This window comes from Nyctereutes procyonoides, unplaced genomic scaffold (genome assembly GCF_905146905.1).
Source record: "Nyctereutes procyonoides isolate TBG_1078 unplaced genomic scaffold, NYPRO_anot_genome, whole genome shotgun sequence".
NCBI lineage: Eukaryota > Metazoa > Chordata > Mammalia > Carnivora > Canidae > Nyctereutes > Nyctereutes procyonoides.
This window is the reverse complement of record NW_026575128.1, coordinates 6,287,151-6,310,621: the sequence shown is the minus strand read 5'-3', so window position 1 is coordinate 6,310,621 and position 23,471 is coordinate 6,287,151. Positions and strand designations below refer to the sequence as shown.

The 23,471-nt window shown below is 35.8% G+C and overlaps 1 protein-coding gene across 2 annotated transcripts in view; it reads left to right on the top strand.

The window, feature by feature from the left end:
• The window catches only part of AGO3 (argonaute RISC catalytic component 3), a 117,075-nt gene that overhangs the window by 25,912 nt on the left and 67,692 nt on the right, over nucleotides 1–23,471 (top strand). The window contains exons 2-5 of one of the 2 annotated variants that reach the window (XM_055341623.1): nucleotides 8,253–8,317; nucleotides 14,927–15,047; nucleotides 19,338–19,546; nucleotides 20,386–20,522. In XM_055341623.1, the coding sequence (XP_055197598.1) occupies nucleotides 8,268–8,317; nucleotides 14,927–15,047; nucleotides 19,338–19,546; nucleotides 20,386–20,522 (517 nt within the window). In that variant the 5' untranslated portion in view covers nucleotides 8,253–8,267. The remainder of the gene's footprint in view (nucleotides 1–8,252; nucleotides 8,318–14,926; nucleotides 15,048–19,337; nucleotides 19,547–20,385; nucleotides 20,523–23,471) is intronic. The other variant, XM_055341622.1, reaches the window with a different exon arrangement.

The following is a 23,471-nucleotide window of genomic DNA, read 5'->3' as shown; positions in this document are numbered from 1 at the left end:
CAAAAAACATTTAGAAAACAGTGATGTTCGGGATCCCTGGGTGGCTCAGCGGTTTAGCGCCTGCCTTTGACCTAGGGCGTGATCCTGGGGTCCTGGGATCGAGTCCCGCATCGGGCTCCCGGCGTGGAGCCAGCTGAGCCACCCAGGCACCCCCAAAATGTCTTTTTTTAACTCTGTAGTCAGAGGTAATTCATTCTTCTGTGACCCTACAGTATTTGATGTATACTCCTTTTTAGTGTATTATGGTTACTTGTTACCCTCTTCTCCCAGTATAACATCTTCATGAAAAGGAATACTCTTTTTTGTTACCTTTGTAGCCCTGTTATTAGCTTGATGATTGGCACATAATACTCAGTAGAGTAAATGAAAGGCTTATAAAAGTAAAATGAAATGGGCATGATGGTAGAGGACAGAAAGAGAACTGGACATTATAAAGAGCTATGTATGCCTAGACAGATTTTCAGTGCATACGCTTCTCTCCTACAGTCTGTAGTCTAGTCGTTGTCTTGCACTCATTCCTCTCTCTTGGCTGTGTTACTGCTAGCCATCATCCCTGTATGAGGACCTATCTTCATGCTGTACTTTCAGATTCACTTTTTCTTGTTTCTCAAAATTGGGGTGTTTCAAATTTTGTTCTCAAAATTTGTAAATGTGAAGGATAATCCTGACTCTTCTGGGTTTTTTAATTTTATTTTTAGATTTTAAAAATTTGAGAGAGTGAGTGAGCACATAAGCAGGGAGAGTGGCAGAGGGAGAAGGAGAAGCAGGCTCCCAGCTAAGCGGGGAACCTGATGTAGGGCTCTATCCCAGGACCCTAGGATCATGAGCTGAGCCAAAGGCAGACATTTAACTGACTGAGCCACCCAGGCATGCCCTGATCCTTCTGTATGATGTTTACATTTTAAAAAGGCATTTAGGGATCCCTGGGTGGCACAGCGGTTTGGCGCCTGCCTTTGGCCCAGGGTGCGATCCTGGAGACCCCGGATCGAATCCCACGTCGGGCTCCCGGTGCATGGAGCCTGCTTCTCCCTCCGCCTGTGTCTCTGCCTCTCTCTCTCTCTCTCTCTCTCTCTCTCTCTGTGACTATCATAAATAAATAAAAAAAATTTTTTTAAAAAAATTAAACTTGTTAAGTTTTTAAAAAAAATAAAAAGGCATTTATTGGGGCACCTGGGTGGCTCATTCATTTAAGCATACAACTCTTGTTATCAATTCAGGTCTCAGTCTCAAGATCATGAGTTCAAGTTCCACGTTGGGCTCCATGTGGAGCCTACTTTAAAAAGGGGGGGCATTTGATAGGATGCCTAAAGCAGATATTTCTTCTTTTTTTTTTTTTTTTTTGAAGATTTTATTTATTAAAGAGCATGAGTGGAGGGAGAGAAAAAAATCTCTAGCAGACTGCGCTCAGCGTGGAGCATGACGTGGGGCTTGATCTCATGACCCTGAGATCATGACCTGAACTAGAACCAAGAGTCAGATGCTTAACTTACTGAGCCACTGAGACACCCCTAAGGCAGATATTTCTGACCTAATGAATTCCTTACCTACTGCCTTTTGCCCTTGCTCTGCTTAAAAGAATCGTCCCTAATTTTAGCAGTATATAGTAAAGGATTATTGTAGGCTATTTATTAAGTAGGAGAATTGTATGATGAAAATATAGGAAAATAAAACTGCTTTAAAGACAAAATGTGTTGAAATTGCAGACTAATGGGAGTTGGAGGCTTGGGGTTTACAGGGATGTCAGCTGAGGGTCTTTTTGTTTTTCAGAAGAGTTCTAAGGGACTAATAACAGAGGCAGTAATATTAGGTAAAAAGGAACCATATTTATTAGATTTGTTCCTTCTCCTATCTAACTTATTTTTGATAGGGGTAAGGGAGTTATTTGTGTATTATGAAAGTATGTATGAAATTGGGGTGTTTGGCTGGCTTAGGCGGTAAAGCATCTAACTCTTGATCTTGGGGTTGTGTGTTTAAGCCCTATGTTGGGTGTGGAACCTAATATAAAAAAGAAAAAGAAAGAAAAAATTAATTAGTATAACATTTCACAAGTAGATGCTCAATGTGTTACTTAAGTTTGGGAGCAAAATATATGTAATAAATTGTATATATTCTGGTTTTTAATTTATGATCCTGTTGGGATTATTATATTTTGTCTTCAGGTTGCTTTGTTTTGTTACATTGTTTGCCAATAGAAGTAAAGGATCTGTAATTTAGATGTTTCCATGTGAAAATTTTTATTCTGTATCTTTGGTGTTTTCATAGGAGCTATAGGATTTCTTTGAGAATCTTAAAATGACATAAATCAGTTTTCTACTTGGTTAATAATATGGACTTGATTTTATGTCAACATCTGCAAAACTTGCTCCCTTTATTCCTTCAAAAGGCTAGCTTTTATCTTCGCTTTTTGCAATATTATTGCATAACTAGTTAAAATTGTTGCTGGGCTTCTGAATTGGTTCAGTTCCTACACTTCAATGGCTAGAGCTCAAGAAGTTAGAAGAAACTAGCTAGAACTTGACAATTCCTATTCCATATTAGCTAAACAGTTATGGGCTAAAATGCCCCAGTATTTAAATCAACACGTAGGAGGTTTTTCTTGTCCATATGCCACATGCTCAAATATTTGGCACCATGGCATTAATCATAATAGTAGACTGATGGGTTGTAGCCAAACAAGTTTCCACTTTAGTCAGAGGAGTTTTCTTGGACAAAATACCCAGGAAATGCTTGTGAGTCATTTTGTGAGTCAACTTCTCTACTTCGGATTTTCTGTCTGTTGTTTTGTCCTTTCCTCACCCCTTTAGGATATGTATGTGTATTGTTTTTTTGCCAATAAGATTTTGATTGAAAATGATCATTTGGTAAGAGAGCATGTTTGTTAAGCAAAATTTTAATGTTTCTGGTTGTTTTTTTTTTTTTAACAAGTGAATGATCTCAATAACTAAAATCCAAATATTTTTAGAACTATTATGATCTAGAGTATAAATTCCATAACTTGAAGATTTGTGCTGATTTATCCAACTGCTAGTATGTATGAGGATAAACCTTAAGAAGGTTGTTACGTACTTACTCAAAATCATTAAGTAGTATCATAGATACTTGGGATTTTATACATGTATAAAATCATGATTATAACTGCAAGATCTATTTTAAACAAGAATAAAGATTTGAAGGAATCATGAAATAGTATGAGATTGTGGCTGAATTTTTTTGGTTCAGTTTTCTTTTATAAATGAAACATCTTATAGTCGTATTGTTGTGATTATTGTTACTATCATGATTTGTGATAGAGTGCAAAAATATTTGTGCATATTGCATACAGTTGTCATGTAATACTGATGATTGAATTTTAAAGTTTTTTTTTTTTAATTTTTATTTATTTATGATAGAGAGAGGCAGAGACATAGGCAGAGGGAGAAGCAGGCTCCATGCACCGGGAGCCCAACATGGGATTTGATCCCGGGTCTCCAGGATCGTGCCCTGGGCCAAAGGCAGGCGCCAAACCGCTGCACCACCCAGGGATCCCTGATGATTGAATTTTAGAAGGAAAAAATAAATTATATTGATTCCATTTTGACTTTTTTAAAGATTTTATTTATTTATTCATGAGAGACATGGAGAGAAGCAGATACACAGGCAGAGGGAGAAGCAGGCTCCATGCAGGGAGCCCGATGCGGGACTCGATCCCGGATCTCCAGGATCACGCCCTGGGCCAAAGGCAGGTGCCAAACCGCTGAGCCACCAGGGATCCCCTCCACTTTGACTTTTAAATGGAAATCTCAGTTTAGAGTGTTGGAAGCAACTCCCTTTCTGCTGTTATCAGGAATGTCATTGGCATAGTGTTGTAAATAGGTAATATGCCAAGAGAGGGACATACTTTTTAAAAATAATTTCACTTATGAAATTCACATACTGTGCAATTCACTCATTTAAAGTGTACAGTTCAGCGGGTTTTAGTATATTCAGAGAGATGACATACAGCCATCACTACAATTAAATTTTAGAGCATTTCATCCTTCCAAAAAGAAATCCCACTAGGAGTGCCTGGGTGGCTCCATTGGTTAAACAACTGCTTTTGGCCCAGGGCATGATCTCAGGATTCTGGGATCAAGCCCTGTGTTGGGCTCCCTGCCCAGTGGGGAGTTTGCTTCCTCCTCTGACCCTCCCCCTTGCTTGTTTGCTTGCTTTCTCTCTCAAATGAATAAATAAAATCCTAAAAAAAAAAAACAAAACTATTACTCGTTAGTAGTCACTCACCATTGCCTCCCCACTCCCATTCCATAACCCTGCCAACCACTAATCTACTTTCTGTCTCGGATTTTGCCCTTTTTGGGCATTTCACATAAATGGAATCATGTAATACCTAGCCATTTGTGTGAAGTGACTGCTTTCACTCCACATGTTTTCAAGGTTCATCCATGTTGTAGCATGTATCAGTACTTCCTTTTTATTACTGAATAATATTTTGTATGGATATTTTGTTTATTGAGTTATCAGTTGGTTGATGTGAGTTTGCACTTTGGGGCTGTTATGAATAATGCTATGAACATCTGCATACAAGGTTTTGTGTGGACATGTGTTTTCATTTCTTTTGGGTGTATCACTAAGAGTGGAATGATTTGATAACTCTGTTTTTAACTTTTGTGAAACTGCCATGCTCTCTTCCACGCTGGCTGCATCATTTTACATTCCCACTAGCAGTATGTGATGATTCAAGCATCTCCACATCCTTTACCACTATTTGTTATCTGTCTCTTACTATAGCCATCCTAGGAGTTTTAAGTAGTATCTCATTGTTATTTTGATTTGCATTTCCCTAATGGTTGATGTTGGGCATGTTTTCCTGTACTAATTGGCTGTTTGTATATCTTTGGAGAAATGTCTCTTCAGGTCCTTTGCCCATTTTTAAGTCGGGTGATTTGTCTTTTTGTTATTGAGTTCCAGGAATTCTTTATTGGTATACTTAAAAGTCCTTTATCAAATGTAATGATGTGCAAAAATGTTCTTCCTCTCTGCCTGTTGCCTTTTATTTTCTTGATGGTGACCTACACATTTTTTATTTTGATTAAGAACAATTAATTTTTTTTTTTTGCCAGTGACCTTTTGGTGTCATACCTATAGAGGAGTATACTTCTGATTAAAATGCTTTAGAGAACATAACCCAGAAAACATTGCTGATGAAAATCAAAGTGTAGTTTTGAGTTATCTTAGGGAAACTGTGCCATGTGTAGTATATGTCAGTTAACGAGCAAGTTTTATTTTCCTTATTAGTTAATCACTTGGAAGATAGGAAAGCTGACATGATTATTTTAGATTTCAAAAACTCTTCTGAGTAGCATCTAAATAAATTACTCAGTAGTAATTAGTCTTCTAACTAATAGTTCTACAATATATTTGAAGTTCAAAGATACTTCTATAAATAAAAATATTCCTAAAATCAGGGGTTTATTCTTAACATCTATCATGTGTTTAGATTTCATGGTGTCTGAGCTAAATAGTAGAATAGAAGAATAAATAGAGTGGACATAGCAAAATTATGACATGTTTATGTAACAGAAATAGGCCAGTATAAATAGAGCAGCTCAAGTCTGAAAATTAGCCAGGGAGTAAGTTATGAAGGTTTTTTTTTTCTTTCTTCTTTTTTTTTTTTCTTTTTTTTTTTTTTTTTTTAAGATTTACTTATTTATTTGAGAAAGAGAGCCAGGGGGCAGGGTGGTTGGAGACAGAGAGAGAGAGAATATCTCAAGCAGAGTCTCTGCTGAGAGGGAGCTGGATGCAGGGCTCAATCTCATGAACTGAGCTGAAATCAAGAGTTGGACATTCAATAGACTGAGCCACCCAGGCACCCCACCCCAATGAAGGGTCTTAAATCCATGCTAAGGCTTGTGAATTCAGAAACAGTGGAGAGCCATTGGAGGCTTAGGGCAAATGAGGAACGTCTATATTTAAAAGCGTAACTAATGGCAGTGTGGTGAATAAATTAGAAAAGAGAAAGACCAGGGACGCCTGGGTGGCTCAACGGTTGGGTGCCTACCTTCGGCCCAGGGCATGATCCTGGAGTCCTGGGATTGAGTCCTGCATCGGGCTCCCTGCATGGGACCTGCTTCTCCCTCTGCCTGTGTCTGCCTCTCTCTCTGGGTCTCTCATGAATAAATAAATAAAATCTTTAAGAAAAGAAAAGAGAAAGACCAGAGTCTGGAGAACATTGGGAAGGCTGTTTGCAGTAGTCTAGATCAGTGGTCTTTAAATCTTTGATTATTCATCCCCATTAAAATATGTTTGACCGTGGACTGAACAATAAATAAATAAATGTATATGCACACACATTTAGAGTTTTTAAATTTATAGAAATATACTACTATTCTAACATATAACTATAGAAAAAGGCAGGAAAATATTTTGAAATAAACTATTTAAAAATATATTTAATAATTTGAAATTTTCAGATACCAACAATCTGATTGAATATATGCCAGGCACTTGAGCTAAGTTGCACCGTGGTGAAAATGAGTTACACTGTTGATTGTTGTTAATTGAAGTGTAGTTGATATATAATGTTGTATCAGTTTTAAGTATACAACATAGTGATAAGACAACTCTATACATTATGTTGTATTCGTCAAGATAAGTGTAGTTTGCTACCATAATGCTGCTACAGTACACTGTTAACTCTTGTATGTTGCAGAGGTCCTGTTATTCTCTTAGGGTTCCAGGTGTACCATATGTTACACCTGATCATCTGACATGGGCTAAGTAAAGATACCAGTGTCAATCCATATTCACAAGTGTTAGTAAATCTTAATTTCTAATTACTAGATGAAAATTAAATATACTTTTTTCCCCTCGTACTCTAGCATACCCCCTAGCATCTCTGACCCCTACTTTTCTAGATTAGAAGTAGTGTTTTCTAGGACTTAACTAACAGCAGTGGCAGTGGGGATAAAGGGAGAGCTTAGATAAAATATTTAGAAGAGTGAATAATATAGACATGGAGGGAAAAAGAAGAGAGAATGACTTCATCGTTCCAATCTGTGCAATAGACATGGCTTCAACAGAAATACAGATGGTGAAAAGACCAAAGTTTTTTATTTTCTGTTTCGGATATTTGGAGGTTGAATTGTTTAAGAAACATCAAAGTAGAGAGGCTCAATAGATTATTGGAAATAAGTGTTCAGAGCACAGGAAGTAAGTCAAGATAGAGAATTATATGTGATCATAAAAGCTAGAGAAAGTGAGCAGATTCAAGATAAGATTGAGAATGGATTCTGGGGATACTGTTGTTTCAGGTTTGCCAGTAAACTTTAGATTGGAAAAGTAGACAAACTATGATAAAAAGTATAAGTTATTTCAGAGAAGGTAAAGAAAGGATCATGACTTTCAAGTATTGATCACAGTGGCAAATGCCAAGAAGCTAGAGGTATAAAAGCTTAAGAGACCATGTCTTTTAAGAAGTCAGTGGTGGCCTAAGGGAGAAGGGTTCTAGAATAGAGTTGTTAGTGTAAGCCAGATTGGGTTAAAAAATGATTTCTTGATCTAAAGTAATATGTCAGTTACCTGTGAATACTAGAGATGCTTACTCCACTGGATTAGCAAGTAAGATGACATAAGATTATGAAAGCTTCATACACATGTGATGAAATGACTATAAAGATAGTTCTTAGTAAAATGCTCTGGTGTACTACAGACTTCATATTATAAAATATGAAAAATTTGATCTAAAATATAACCCCTTTTTTCTCTACTCTGTATCTTTTAAACTTTATCTTGATGCAAAAGTATTTATTGGCTACATTTTCTGTTATTTATTGAAGAGTTATGAAGATAAATTCAAGGTTGGAAGGATACAAGGAGAGACTGCCAGCTGTTTTAGTTGTGTTTTATAAGCAAGCCTCTAGGTGACTTTACCATCTTGTTACACCTTAGCAGTCTTCCTCTGACTATACTATAGTGATAGATTAATTTATTATAGCTATGAATACTAAACTAATATGAATAGTCACTTTCAGGGGAAAATATTTCATGTCTTCTCGTATCAACTAGAATAATATTTCCCATTCTGTCTTTTGGGAGTAGAGGATGAGAGGTACCTAGAAATGAGATGAAGGTGTGGGTCTCTATAAGCATATAGAACAATTAATGAAAACAATTTCTTCTTTTTACATTAAAATTTCTCTCTCCTACCATTTTTCTGCTGCATGAGTCAGGTGGTTAAGTGGAACTTACTGAAACCAATATTAAATTTTACTTTACAGTCTGTGCACCAGAGCATGATGGAGTCAAAAGACTTGGTACCAGAATGTAGGAAGTGGTGGTTGAGGTAAGAGTGGGAAAGGTAGGCTGTAGCCCTTTGTAAGACCTAATGTACTCGGGTAGGTTCCATTTTTGTAGTAATCGCCAGATATTCTTAAGGATTTTTAAATTCTATCCCAAGGTTCTACAAAAATGCATCCTATTATATTCTGCAAAAATTCTTTCCTTCTAGACTAAGGTTATTAGTTAAAGGAAGCCACTAAAGATTGGTTAGAAGTTCTTATCCTCATTTGCTCAGATTTTCTTTCCCAAATTGCTTTCCAAAATGCTGCTTTAGAAGTTAAAATATTTTGCATATTACCAAAGAAGGTAAAATTACAATTATTTTACTGAAATATACACTTAAACATTGTGCTACAATTTCTACATTTGAACAAAAGATCAAAGGATTCCCCCCATTGTTATGACAAAAGACAGCTACACATAAGACAAAGATAGTTCCACAACTGTGACATGATAGAAATTCAGTTCATAGTTTATGTTAATTACCAGGATTTATTCTTTGTATTAATTTACTTTGATACTAATACATTGTGATATATTTGTTGTTTGGAAGACTTCAATATTTCAATGTAGTCTTGAAGTATATTTGTGAGATAATTATGCTTAAATTTTTATATAAAAATAGTATCATATATATTTGCTTTCCCCCCCAAGAGTACTTTCACTAATATCCCAATGGTCCCAGTAACAGGCTAGAGACTGTTATCCCATTTTTATTGATGAAGGAACTAAAGTCAGAGAGGCAAGGTGACTTTTATAACAACCTAGTGGCAGAATGGGACTAAAAACTCATGTCTACTTATTTCTCCTCCAGTGCTTATGTTAGCACATGTAAAGGTTTCTCAAATTGGCAGTTTCCCAATTCAAACTTTCTTTATAATACAGTGAGCACCTTTGCTGCTATAGCAGAATAAATGACGAGATAAATTACTATTGTAGTTTTTTCTTTAGCTCCACATGCCTGCCTGATGAACATTACCCTTTGTCACAGTATCTTTTGAGATAAGAAGTGAAAATTTGCAGTTCCTTGATTTGTCATTTTGTAACTTGAATACGAAATTTTCATTAAAACTCTAAATACGGGGCAGCCTGGGTGGCTCAGCGGTTTAGCGCCTGCCTTCCACTCAGGGCGTGATCCTGCAGTCTAGGGATTGAGTCCCACATCAGGCTGCCTGCATGGAGCCTGCTTCTCCCTCTGTCTTTGTCTCTGCCTCTCTCTCTCTCTGTCTCTCATTAATAAATAAATAAAATCTTAAAAAAAAAAACCCTCTAAATATGTTGATCACATCATGTTAATGAGAGATTAAAGAGAGATGATAATAATTGATGGTCCTTAGAAAAGTGGATTCCCTTTGAAACATATGTTTTAGCAGTTATGATTTTAAACATGGTTTAATGTTAGAATTGCCCAGTGTATATAGAATTCTAATACCATTCTCTTAAGGCTCTGAGAGCTTGAGTTCAAATCAATGTTTAGTGTAATTATTCATAAAGAAATTTTTATATCTGATCCCATGGTAAAAATCTGCAGTTTCATAGTGTGATATTCTCCTAATTAAATTCTCCTAATTAAATTTTACTGTTAAAGGGGATTGCAGAGATTATTCATTTCAGTCTTCTGGTTGGAATCTTCTAATTGGTATCTTTTGTGACATAACTGCTCCTTGAGCAGTTATAGCAGGGATGAAGTCAGGTACTTTATAAGATAGTATGATCTACTTGTGAATAATTCTGGTGGTTAGGAAATGTGGGAAATTTTTGTTCCAAAGTCTGGCTCCTTATATCTTCCCAATTATTTGTGAGTTCTATCCTTTCGTACAAAGATAGATTTTCTTCTTAGTTTATCGCATGACAGTCCATCAAAATAGTCAAAGGACCAAAGGCTTTTGTAATCCGTTTGAGTCTTTCCTATTCCAGACCTACGGTTCTTTAGTTTGATTTATTTTTACTCATGTTACATGAATTTCTATCAAGATTACCATCTTCTGGTTATGTTTCATTTTTTTATGGTCTTAAATTTTTCCAAATTGAGCAGAGTACCTCAGAATGTGAAATTACCTATATAATATGTGATAGGGTGGTTACATGCTTTATAGTGGGCACTTAAATATGTACAACCTAATTTCTTTAATTTGGAGGAAGCTACATCCCACTATCTGCTCATTCTGGACTTAGAGTCACCTAAAGCCCCTTACATTGTAAGTTTACATCCTCTAATCTGTTCTTTTTGCAGTTGAGATTTTGAAGCAAATCTTTAGCTCTTAAAATTACCCCTATTTTTCATCTTCATTGAGTTCATTGTTGTAGTGTCTCAGTAACTTTTAGCATGCTCATTTGTTTTTAGCATACTAGCAATGTCTCCCAAGTACTTATAATTTGAGGATTTCTTGGGACCCCTGGATGATCCCCGGGTCCAGGATTGAGTCCCACATCAGGCTCCCTGCAGGGAGTCTGCTTCTGCCTCTGCCTGTGTCTCTGCCACTCTCTCTGTGTCTCTCATGAATAAATAAATAAAATCTTAAAAAAAAATTGGAGGATTTCTTGACAGATATTTTATTTTGTCTATTTTATTATGATCCTACATATATATAAGATATAGATATATATATCTTAAGATTTTATTTATTTATTTGACAGAGCATAAGCAGAGGGAGCAGCAGGCAGAGGGAGAAGAAGCAGGCTCTCCTCTAAGCAGGGAGCCCAATGAGGGCTCCATCTCAGGACCCTGGGATCATGACCTGAGCTAAAGGCAGACCCATAACCCACTGAGCCACCGAGGTGACCCAGGGCACTAGACATACTTCTTTTGTTCATGGTATTGATAGGGGGGCCACTTTAGAAGTTTATTCTGATTAAAAGTTTCCATAAATCTCCTAGTTAACTTAGAAAAAGAAAAGGAAAAAAAAAAAAAGAAAAGGAACTTGCCTTGCCCCATGTTATAGTATAATAAAACACTTTAGTAATTGATACTTTTTAAATACAGACCACTGAGACAATATAGAGAACTCAAGAGCCAGATCCATTTATATATTGAGAACTTATTAAGATAAAAATGGCATTTTATCTATCTATCTATCTATCTATCTATCTATCTATCTATCTATCTATCTATCGTAGGCTCCAGCCCAGAGTGGAGCCTAACACAGGGCCCAAATTTATGACTGTGAGATCGAGACCTGGGCTGAGATCACGAGTCAGACGCTTAACCAACTGACCCTCCCAGGCACCCCCAAAAAATGGCATTTTATTTTATTTTTATTTTTTTAAAGATTGTATTTATTTATTCATGAGAGACACAGAGAGGGAGAGAGAGGCAGAGACACAGCCAGAGGGAGAAGCAGGCTCCATGCAGGGAGCCTTACACGGGACTCGATCCCAGGACCCCAGGATCACACCCTGGGCCAAAGACAGGCACTAAACTGCTGAGCCACCCAAGGATCCCAAAAAATGGTATTTTAAATTGGTTAGTAGATGGTGTGGGACCACTGGCTTACCATATGGAGAAAAATAAAATAGAGTCCTTATATAACACTGTTTATAAATAAGGACCTCAAATGAATTAATGGCCAAAGTAATATAAATACATAAGCTATATATATATATATATATATATATATATATATATATATATATATATATGTAATGATAGATGGGTAGATATAAACACTATATATGTAACTATATATAGATAAAACTATAGTTAATAAAACACTTTGTGATTTAGTATTAGGAAAGTATTTCTTGGGATCCCTGGGTGGCGCAGCGGTTTAGCGCCTGCCTTTGGCCCAGGGCACGATCCTGGAGACCCGGGATCGAGTCCCACGTCGGGCTCCCAGTGCATGGAGCCTGCTTCTCCCTCTGCCTATGTCTCTGCCTCTCTCTCTCTCTCTCTCTCTCTCTCTCTCACTATCATAAAAAAAAAAAGGAAAGTATTTCTTAAAACATCAAAAGCATGAAACCCATAAGGTAAAAAGTGATTCATTTTATGATATAATATTAAGGATTTCAGTTCAACAAATATATAGATATTGTTGTATGTATATTATTTCAACAAATAGATATTAACAGGCAGATAACATTTGAAAGAAGATATTTGCAATAACTAAACCTGTTAATTAATATCTGGACTATCAGACTATCAGAAAAACTCCTTCAATTCAACAAGAAGACTGGGACCCCAATAGAAAAATGAGCAAAGGAAACAAACAGGGAATTAAAAGAAGAAAAGAAACAGACACATGAAGGAATGTTCAAATTCATTAGTAATAGAAGAAATCTCAATTAAAATAACCTTTTAATTTTACCTGCTACGCTCGCAAAAATTAGAAAGCAGAGCTGAATAATGCCAAATCTTGTCTAGTATATAGGGAAATAGGAATCTCCAGGAATGTAGATTAGACAGCCACTCTGGGGAGCAGTTTGGCAGTTCTTCATCATTTAGTTGTTTAAATTCACGTGGACATAACAATTTTGTTCCTGGGTATATAATCAGAGATAAATTCTCTCACACAAGTCCATAAAAGGATATGGTAAGAGATATTGCATTGCAACATTGTTTTTAGTGTTTTGTAGTTAAAGTCTGCATTGTTGGGTGATAGACAACATACAGAGTACTTTACGTCAGAAACAATGAACTAAGTGTACCAAACCAAAAAGAATACATTTTTAAAACCTAGTGCCAGAGGATAAAGATGGGAATATATACAAACAGAAGGATGTTCATCAAACACATTAGAAGAAATAACTTATTGGGAAGAGGAAAAAAGCTTAGGAAATGGAGGTGGAAGGAAAGAAGAGAGGTCTCGTACAGATGATTAATGCTAATAAGCCATGATTTGAGGAGTATGATTAACCTTTTGTATCTGGAACATAAAAGTGGGATTTGGGGACTACATTTGACAGTGATATGTAAGTTGGGTTGGAGAAGAAAAGATTAAAGGCATAAAAAACAGGAGACTTAAAATAATCCAGCTACTGGAACATGAGGTTGTAGTTTAGGATGGTGGTAATTGGGAATGAAAAGTAAAGGACTGATGTGAGAAATACTGCTAAGAGTTGAGGTCCGCAACTAATTGGGTGAAGAGATGAGCCAGATTTGAATCTGGAGAGATGAAGGTCCCAATAAAGAGGAGCAATGAATAGGATAACCAGATAATATGGGGGGGATATGGTGAATTCAGCTTTTGATTCCGTTGGAGGTTCTAGCAGTTTATTGAGGTAGATTGTCTGCTGTTAGAACATTCATGAAGAATATACTGTGGTAGACATTGACAGAACATTTTTTATCCCTAAATTGTCTTTGGCACAGCTATTTTAATCTCTTCCACCATTTTAATCCTTAGAGTGATTTGATTGGCTTGCGAGGATTTGGTAAGCTTAAAGTCACACCAATTTACTGTTGAGAAAAAATGACAAAATAGTTAAAACATTCTGACAAATTAGATCTGTAAAGTTTCACCTAAGAAACTGGACTTGACAGTGGCTGCAGAAGAATTCCTTAAGTGACAAAAAAAAATCTGAAATTTGTCTTGTATGTAAAAACAGATCAGTGAATCAAATCTTTTTGGCAAAATTTACTGTGGTAGAGGCTTGATCTTGGTTTAGTTTCAGCAAAGTAAAATTGAAGAAGGGGAAAAATAGAAATTTTGAGCTTGTAGAAAATTGCTCTAGGTATCAAGTTAGCTCGATTATTTTGTACCAGAGAATGCCTTTTTCTCTCTTTTCTCACCTAACTACCCATAGGTTAGAATTTAATCTTTTTCCCATTCCTTTAAATGTATTGTGTATTATACCAGTAATATGTAAGGATACTCTTATCATAATATATTTAGATTATTTAGACACAAAAATCATTCTTCACCTCTCTCTCCAGAGGTAACCACCGTTGAGATATCTTTCCACTGCTTTTACAAGTAATGTGTGTACAAAAATAAATGTTGATTTGTGGATATTTTGTTTTATTCTCACTGTAGGCTAATTTTTAAATGTAAAAGTCTTGAATTTAAATATCTTTCAATGTAAGTACATATCACATAAAAATATTTGCTGGGTGAAAACAGGTTTCCAAATGTTCTTACTGATTAGATAATGTAAGTATGGAGAAGGAGGTTGAAAAGGATTGAGGAGGGGTAAAGGTATGTTTATTGCTCTCAAGAACTTCACAGTCTAGTAGAAGTGATGTGTACTCTGATTATAATACAGTGGAGTAGCTGTTCTAATAGATATATACACTAGGTGGTATTTGAGTACAGAGTGAAGAGCATCAAATTCTTCGATAGAGAAGTGTATGTATCGAGTAGTGTGCAGAGATGGTAAAAGGGACTTGGGATCATTTTTTTTTAAGGTTAATATTTTGCAGGTTTACTAAAGTCTAGAATGATTAAGTAATTCACTGGATTCATTCTTTTCTGTCTTTTGTGAAATTCATATCTCTTGACTGAAAGAAGTCAGTCTTTCTGGTATCCTAAGATATGGTCCTGAAAGCAGTATCTTTATTATGTATGATTGTCTTTTAGAATTTTGGCATCTTTAAATAGTACAAGAATTACTGTATTTTGTATTTTGTATTTCATCATGCAGAGGATTATGTGGATATATTTTTTCCCTTTTGTAGGGAGGTGGTTGACTCAATGGTTCAGCATTTTAAAGTGACTATATTTGGGGACCGTAGACCAGTTTATGATGGAAAAAGAAGCCTTTACACAGCCAATCCACTTCCTGTGGCAACTACTGGGGTAAGATGCATTCCTTTATTGGAAAGGTATTCTTTTACAGTATCTCGCTTTATTATTAATTTTTATTTATTTAATTATTTTCGAAGAGAGAATTGGAGGGGAGCATAGGGAAAGAGAGGGAATCTCAAGCCTGCCCCACACCTAGCTTGGAACCTGACACAGGGCTTGATCTCACAATCTTGAGATCATGACTCAGGCTGAAACCAAGAGTTTTACGCTCAACCAACTGAGCCACCCACACACCCCTTCAAATAATTTTAAACATACTGAAAAATTGTAAGAATCAAAGAACCCATGTAGTAGACCTTTTACCCAGATTCACCAGTGTCCTTACCTTTTGCCACATTTGTCTTATCAATCTGTCTTTTTTGCTGTCTTTATAGATACTTTGTATGTGTATAAAGTATAGATACTTTATATGTGTATCTTTATAGATACTTTATGTGTGTGTGTGTGTATATACACACACACACACACACATACCTTATAGATACTTATATAGAACGAGATTTTCCCAGCCTTTTTATTTTCTTTTCATAGTATTAACATGGTAGAGGATTACAGTCAAGTTGTTTTGTAGAACGTCCCTCAATCTGGGTTTGTCTGGTATTTCCTCTTGATTAGGTTCTGATTAAGCATATCTGGCAGGAATAATTACACAAGTGTTCTTATCAGTGGATCATATCAGGGGACATTAATACGTATTTGCTCCATTAATGGTGATATTAAGTTTGATCACTTGTTTAAGCTGATATTGCCAGGTTTCTCCTGTCAAATTTTTCTCTTTACTCTTGTGGAGAGATTTTAATTGTGGTAAAATACATATAACATAAAATTGACCATCTGAGCCATTTAATGTACATTTAATGGCAAGAAGTACATTTGCAACTACTATTTATCTCCATGCCTCTTTTTATCTTATAAATCTGAAACTGTACCCATGAAGCACTTGAGGCCCCATTCTCCTTCCCCTCAGCCCCTGGCAGCCACCATTCTAATTTCTGTCTCAATAACTTTTGACTACTTTCAGTGCCTCATCTAAGAGGAATCATAAAATATTTGTGTTTTTGTGACTGACTTATTTCACTTATCATTATGTCCTCAAGATTCATCCATGTTGGGCAGCCTGGGTGGCTCCGCAGTTGGGTGCCCGCCTTCGGCTCAGGTCATGTTCCCGGAATCCAGGATTGAGTCCTGCATTGGGCTCCCTGCAAGGAGCCTGCTTCTCCCTCTGCTTATGTCTCTGCTTCTCTCTCAGTCTGTCTCTCATGAATAAATAAATAAATCTTAAAAAAAAAAAAAGATTCATCCATGTTGTTGCACGTATCAGAATTTCCTTCCTTTTATTTTTTTTTATTTATTATTTTTTTTTAATTTATGATAGTCACACACAGAGAGAGAGAGGCAGAGACACAGGCGGAGGGAGAAGCAGGCTCCATGCACCGGGAGCCCGACGTGGGTCTCCAGGATCGCACCCTGGGCCAAAGGCAGGCGCTAAACCGCTGCGCCACCCAGGGATCCCAATTTCCTTCCTTTTAAAGCTGAGTGATATTCCAATGTGTATATACCACATTTCCTTTATCCATACATCTGTTGATGAACACCTTTTGGCTATTACAAATAATATTGCTATGAACATGGGCATACAAATATCTGTTCCAATTCTTCCTTTCAGTTCTTTTGTATATAAGTGGTAATTCTATTTTTAATATTTTGAGAAGTTACTGTACTATTTTCCACGGTGGCTGCACCATTTTTTACATTCCCACCAGCAATGCACAAGGGTTCCAAATTTTTCACACCGTTGCCAATACTTGTTTTCTGGGGTTTTTTGATAGTAGCTGTCCTAGTGGGTGTGAGATTATATCTCACTGTGGTTTTGATTTGCATTTCTTTAATGATTAGTGAATTGAGCACCTTTTCATGACTCTCTTGTACATTTTTGTCTTTTGCTTTTTTTCTTTTTGCCCATTTTTTTAAATTGGGATTAGTTTTTGTTGTTATTGCATTTTAGGGATTCTTTATATATCCTTATCAGTTAGATGATTTGCAAATATTTTCTCACGTTTTGTAGGTTGCCTTTTCACTTTGTGGATTCTGTCCTCTGGTGCATAGAAGTATTTTTGTTTTTGTTTGGGTTGTTTTTTGAGTAGGCTCCACACGGTGGATTTCCTGACCCTGACAAGATCAAGACCTGAGTTGAGCTTAAGCTTAACCTACTGAGCCACCTAGGCTCCCCTAAGAAGTCTTTAAGTTTGATATGGGAAATACTTTTTTAATGATTTTTTTATTTGTTTATTTTAGAGAGTGCAAGCAGTAGGGAGGAGCAGAGGGAAAGAGAGAATCTCAAGCAGATTCCCCTCTGAGCAGGGAACCTGATGCTGGGCTTGATCTCATTACCCTGAGATCATGACTTGAGCCGAAATCAAGAGTTGGATATTCAACCAGCTGAGCCACCCAGGTGCCCTGATATGGGAAATACTTTAAGGATCCTGTTTCTCAGGGCACTTGGGTGGCTCAGGTTGTGATCCCAAGATCCTGGGATCGTGTCCCACATCAGGCAGGAGCGAGCCTATTTCTCCCTCTGCATAGGTCTCTGCCTCTCTGTTTCTCTCATGAATAAATAAATAAAATCTTTGAAAAAGAAAAAAAAAGATCCTGTTTCTTATTAGATTTTTAAGTAATTGATGATTCTTGCTTGGGAGGATTATTACTATATAGTAATGGTGATTTTCTAATTCTCTTATTCCTTCTACATTTATTAGTTGGTATTGATTATAAGGAAGAGCATTTTCTTCTTCCTAATTCTTATTTATTTCACTGCCCCAGTTGTCCCAGATTTGGCCATTGGGAGCCTCTTTAAGCTGGTTCCTATTTCTTTTTTACATTACACCCATTTTTTTTTTTTTTTTTTTAGTACTTCCTTACTTTCTGGCACAAGATTATCCAGGCTTATTTTATGTTTTCCCTGCTTGCAACCATGCAGCTGACCCTTTCTCAAAGGAATAATAATTTCTTTTAGTTGGGGGATGCAACTTAGAAACCAAAATCTGAATACTGAATGTATTCATTGCTGCTGGGATATAGGCGTTTCTAAAATGGACAGAGATAGGAAATAAAAATATATAAATAAATAAGACAATATATAATAAATATTACATGTCATATAGTGAACCTACCAAAAGTAGTCTACACAAGTATTACTCAATGTACAATATACAATTTATAGTGGAAATCATGAGTTCAAACTGATTTTCAGTCTACCCCCCAGAGCAAAATCTATCCTTCCTTTACTCTCCACTTTGCATATTTGTATCTTCCTTCTTTTTTGAGCCTCAAAACATCACTTTTACTCATTTGTTTAGTCGTACCATACATTTATAAAATCATTTCTGGGGCAGCCCGGGTGGCTCAGCAGTTTAGCGCCACCTTCAGCCCAGGGCAGAATCCTGGAGACCCGGGATCGAGTCCCACGTCAGGCTCCCGGCATGAAGCCTGCTTCTCGCTCTCTGCCTGTGTCTCTGCCTCTCTCTATGTCTGTCATGAATAAATAAATAAAATATTTTTTAAAAAATCATTTCTGAATTGCTACACCATACCACTACAGAAAACAAACTTACTCATGAGAGTTAAGGTTTTATTTTGTATGTAGTTCTTTCCCACCCCCCCCTTCTCCACATGCCCAATTGAGAATATACTCAGTATACTGTGTTCAAGAGTTCTTTGGGTTAATGTTTTCTTTTTTCCCCTTCTTTCATTATGTTAGGTTATACATTTGAAATACATTTGGTTTCACTTGATTTTGTTTATATTTTAAGTTTTACATTTCATCTTGATTGTATTTTTAATTTTTTAACTGATAAAACTTTATTTTTAAGAAAAGCTTTTTTTTTTAAACATGGTTCCAGGAATCAAAACTATACTGAAAAATATACTCAGAATTGTTATTCCTCCTTTATTTCATCCAGTCTGTTTCTTCCCATCATTTGAAATTCAGTAACCAGTTTCTTTGTTTCTGGTCATACTTCTTGTGTTTCTTATTGCAAAAGTAAGATATATGAATATTTTCCCATTCTCTTTTCTCACACAAGTATGGCATACTATACTATTTGTAATCTTCTGTACTTTGCTTTTTTTTGCTTAACAGTATAACTTGGAGATTATCTATTGATTTAACATTGAGGTTGGTTTTTTATATTTGCTCTCTTTTTTCTTAAATACCTTGGTAACTTAAAAATAATTGTACATTATCCTTTTCAACTTATCAATGGACTGTTTTCCCATCAACAGGTAGATTTAGATGTTACTTTACCTGGGGAAGGTGGAAAAGATCGACCGTTCAAGGTATCAATTAAATTTGTCTCTCGGGTGAGTTGGCACCTACTACATGAAGTACTAACAGGACGGACCTTGCCTGAGCCACTGGAATTAGACAAGCCAATCAGCACTAATCCTGTCCATGCTGTTGATGTGGTGCTACGACATCTGCCCTCCATGAAGTGGGTGCTTCTGGCTTTTTTTTTTCCTTTTTAGATTTTCAGTGTGAAGGCTTTCCTCCCAAAAATAAGTTGTGCAGGCCCTTTTTGAATAACCATATGTATATTTTGGTTACTTCATTTAAAGAATAGCATGCAGACAAGTTCATTGACAGAAGAAGTAAGTTAAATAAATTCTGATTTTTGAAAACATACATCATTACGTTAGCTATTCTAGTGGATACCTTTTAGAAAAATGTCTAACCCTTTATCTTAGAAGCTATAAATCTTGAATAACTGACCTATTTAAAGTCCCCTTATTTTAAAGGTAATATCATTGTTTATACAATAGTATCAGTTTGTATTGAAATTGCTATACTACCACAAGTGTATGTTTATATTTGTGTGCTTGGATATATAGGATCAATGTGTCTTTTTAAAGAAAAATATGTTTTGGGTAACACATTTATGGAAATAGCCTTTCGATTGATATTTATTCACTCTTTATCGTTTACTAAGGTTAGAACTGATTTTTCTTTTCATCTGTTTCTTTTTTTTTTTTCTTTTCATCTGTGTCTAAGAAAGTATTTCAAATAAAATTTATTCTCGCCCAAACTAACAGTACTTTTAGGAATAGAGAATTTCAGTAAAGGATGCTAAGGGGTTTTGTTTTGGTTTTGGTTTTCATTTAAAATGGCTATTTTTTGCTTTCACAAATTTGGAATATATTTATTTTCATATATTCCTAATGACAAGCATCATTATGATAAATGAAGTTTATGTGCCTTAGACTCACCTATTCTGCAAATTTAAATACCTATATGGGATGGAAAGGACTGAATATGACATTTTAATTTTTGTAGATATACACCTGTGGGGCGTTCCTTTTTCTCAGCTCCAGAAGGATATGACCACCCCCTGGGAGGGGGCAGGGAAGTATGGTTTGGATTCCATCAATCTGTTCGACCTGCCATGTGGAAAATGATGCTTAATATTGATGGTAAGGGAACTAAAAGCATATCCTGTATTGGGTACTTGATTTCTCTATTGCACACATGCATCTGTGCGTATGTGTGCAGTTCTATATGCAATTACATGTACTAGTGTCTTGAAGTAATTGGGACATATATTAAGCCAAAGTTGAAAAACCTTTGTATTTTTATTAATTTCCTTTAGAGACCCTTCACACAGAGGTTGTCCTGGAATGCTACTGAGCATGAAGTATGCACATTGAAGCATATATAAAAGCCTTGACATTATTACCTGAACAATCTCACTTTTATCCTCTTAACTTTTAAGTCAGTATTTCATTATGAAATACATGTTTTAAAGGAAAAGTCTGTTGGTCCTGGTGACCCCAGGTGTTATACCTACAGCTGATGCTTACAGTGGTGCTATAAGCATTTTTAGCTCAGGAATATTTTTGAGCATATGTAGAAATAGGGAGAATAGTATGATAAAATGCCACCTGTCTGCAAACTGTCAAGAGTTTTCCACCTTTCCTTAAACTTGCTACATTTACTTCTCTATTAGAGTATTTTTAAATCAAATCCCAGATAGTAAGTTATTTTGTCTCCACTACTTTACCTCAAAAAAAGGGTGTTTTCTTACAATCATAATGCCATTATCATATGTAAAAAAAATTTAAATATTCATTTATTTGTAGCCTTTAATACCCTGTCCATAATCAGATTTCCTTAATTGTCTCAAATACATCATTTTATTATTAGTTGGTTGTTCTAATCAGGATCCAAACAGGATCCACATAACATGTTTGATACGCTTTTTTAAATTTAGTAGTCCTGTTTCCTTCCTCTTGTTTTGTTTTTTCTTTTTTTGTTTTAACTTCATTGACTTTTTTAGAGAAACTCCATCACTTGTCCTAAAGAATATCCAAAAATCCACATTTGTCTTTGTTCTTGTGGTGTCATTACCTTGTTCCTCTGTCCCCTATATTTCCTGAAAATGAAAACTGACCCTAGAAGTTTGATTCAGTCCTGGTTCAGAATACGTTATATATGCTTCATATTGTATCATATTAGGAGGCACACAGTATCTAGTGGTTCCAATTTTAGTGATACTACAATTGATTGTTAGATTCAGAGATCAATAGGCCTGATCTCTGCATTGTAAATTTCCCAATCAACCTTTCAGTTACTAATATTCTATTCAATAATCATTGTTACCCAAATCACTTATTTCACTAGTGATTACCACGTGGTATTTTTCCTGATTCTATTACTCCTTTTGAATTTGATGGAATTCTTATATGGGACATCACAATGTCCTATTAACAATTTATTAGTCTTTGAAAAAAAAACAATTTATTAGTCTTTGATAGCTTTTTTGCTTTCTGGCACAGCAGGATATTTCAGGCTCATCTTACATTTCCTACCCTATACCTGGAATCGGCCTTTCCTTCAAGGATCCCTCGATCTTTTCAGATCACTACATAGTTTCTACATTATTTTCAGTTGCTTCTACCATTGTGGAGATATGCCCTTGAGGAGCTATATCTCACAAGTTTTCTTTCGATGTATGCTACGGCTGTTTTGTTTGCCATTTCATAACACCATTTCCTATATATATGTAGATGTACCTTTAGGATAGATTTCAGGTGGGAAGATTAATGGGTCAAAGGCAAATATATTTATAATTCTGATCATTGGCAGATTGCCGTCTGTAAAGTTCTAAATGTTGTGCATCAGTGAATGAAACTAAGCTGTTTAGTTGTGCCTTTGCCACTAGAAGTGTCAAACTCTAGATTCTATTAATTGGGTTTGCAAGAAATCATTTCCTTATGTACTTCTGTTTTGCATTTGGCCATCTTTTCACATGTATAAGGGTCACCTTATTTTTTTTTTTTAATTAGTTGTTTAGGTCTTTTGCCCTTTTTATTCTGTTGGATTTTTGGTTTTCTCATTTACTGAGAGCTTTCTAAATTAAGAAGATTAGCCCCTTGTGTTTTGAAAGACATTTATCCCTGATTATTTGTCTTTAACCTTTGGTACGGGCTTGTTTTTTGCCATGTGGAAATTTATGTTTTTATTGATGGGGGGATGGTAAATTTATATACACAAACAAATATAGTAATCATTTCTTTTATGACTTGTAATATTTTCTTCTAGGGCTAGTCTCATTTTCTCTTCAAGTTTTTCATGCTATTCTTATTTATTCTTTCATGTAAGCCTGTAGAAACACCAGTGGGTGGGGGAGGATGGACTGTTACTTTTATTGAAATCTTGCTACATTTATAAATTGTTAAGACAAATTGGCATCTTTAAGATACTGAGTCTTTCTGTCCAAGATAACACTGTACCTTTCTATTAGTGCAAGGTTATGTTTGTTTCCTTCAGGAGTGTTTTAAAGTTTTCCTCACATAGAAGTTTCATGTATCTTGCACATATTTCCTCCCACCTTTTTTTTTTTTTGGCTATTAAATGGATTTATAGATTCTAACTGGTTATTGCTTATATAAATGAAGGGCTGTCACATTTTTTTTCCCTTTTTAAAGATTTTATTTATTCATGAGAGACAGAGATTGGAGGGCAGAGGCAGAGGGAGAAGCAGGCTCCCTGTAGGGAGCCCAATGTGGGACTTGATCCTGGGACCCCAGGATCACAACCCGAGCCAAAGGCAGACACTTAACCAACTGAGCCACCTAGGCCTTTCACTTCTGTATACCTTTTTCTCTCTGCCTCATTAAATTCATTTTTGTTTAGCTATTCAAGGAACTTTCTTATCATTTCTAAGTAAGTTATAATCATTTCATCTACAGATAGTGATAGGTTTACCTCTTCCTTCTGATTTTTTTATTCAGATTATATTGACTAATTAAACAATGTTAAGCAGTAGTGGTTAGTTGGCATCCTCTTTATTCCTTACCATGGAAAGGAATGCTCCCAAGGTTTCTGCATTAAGTAAGATACATGTATGTATAGTAGCATCT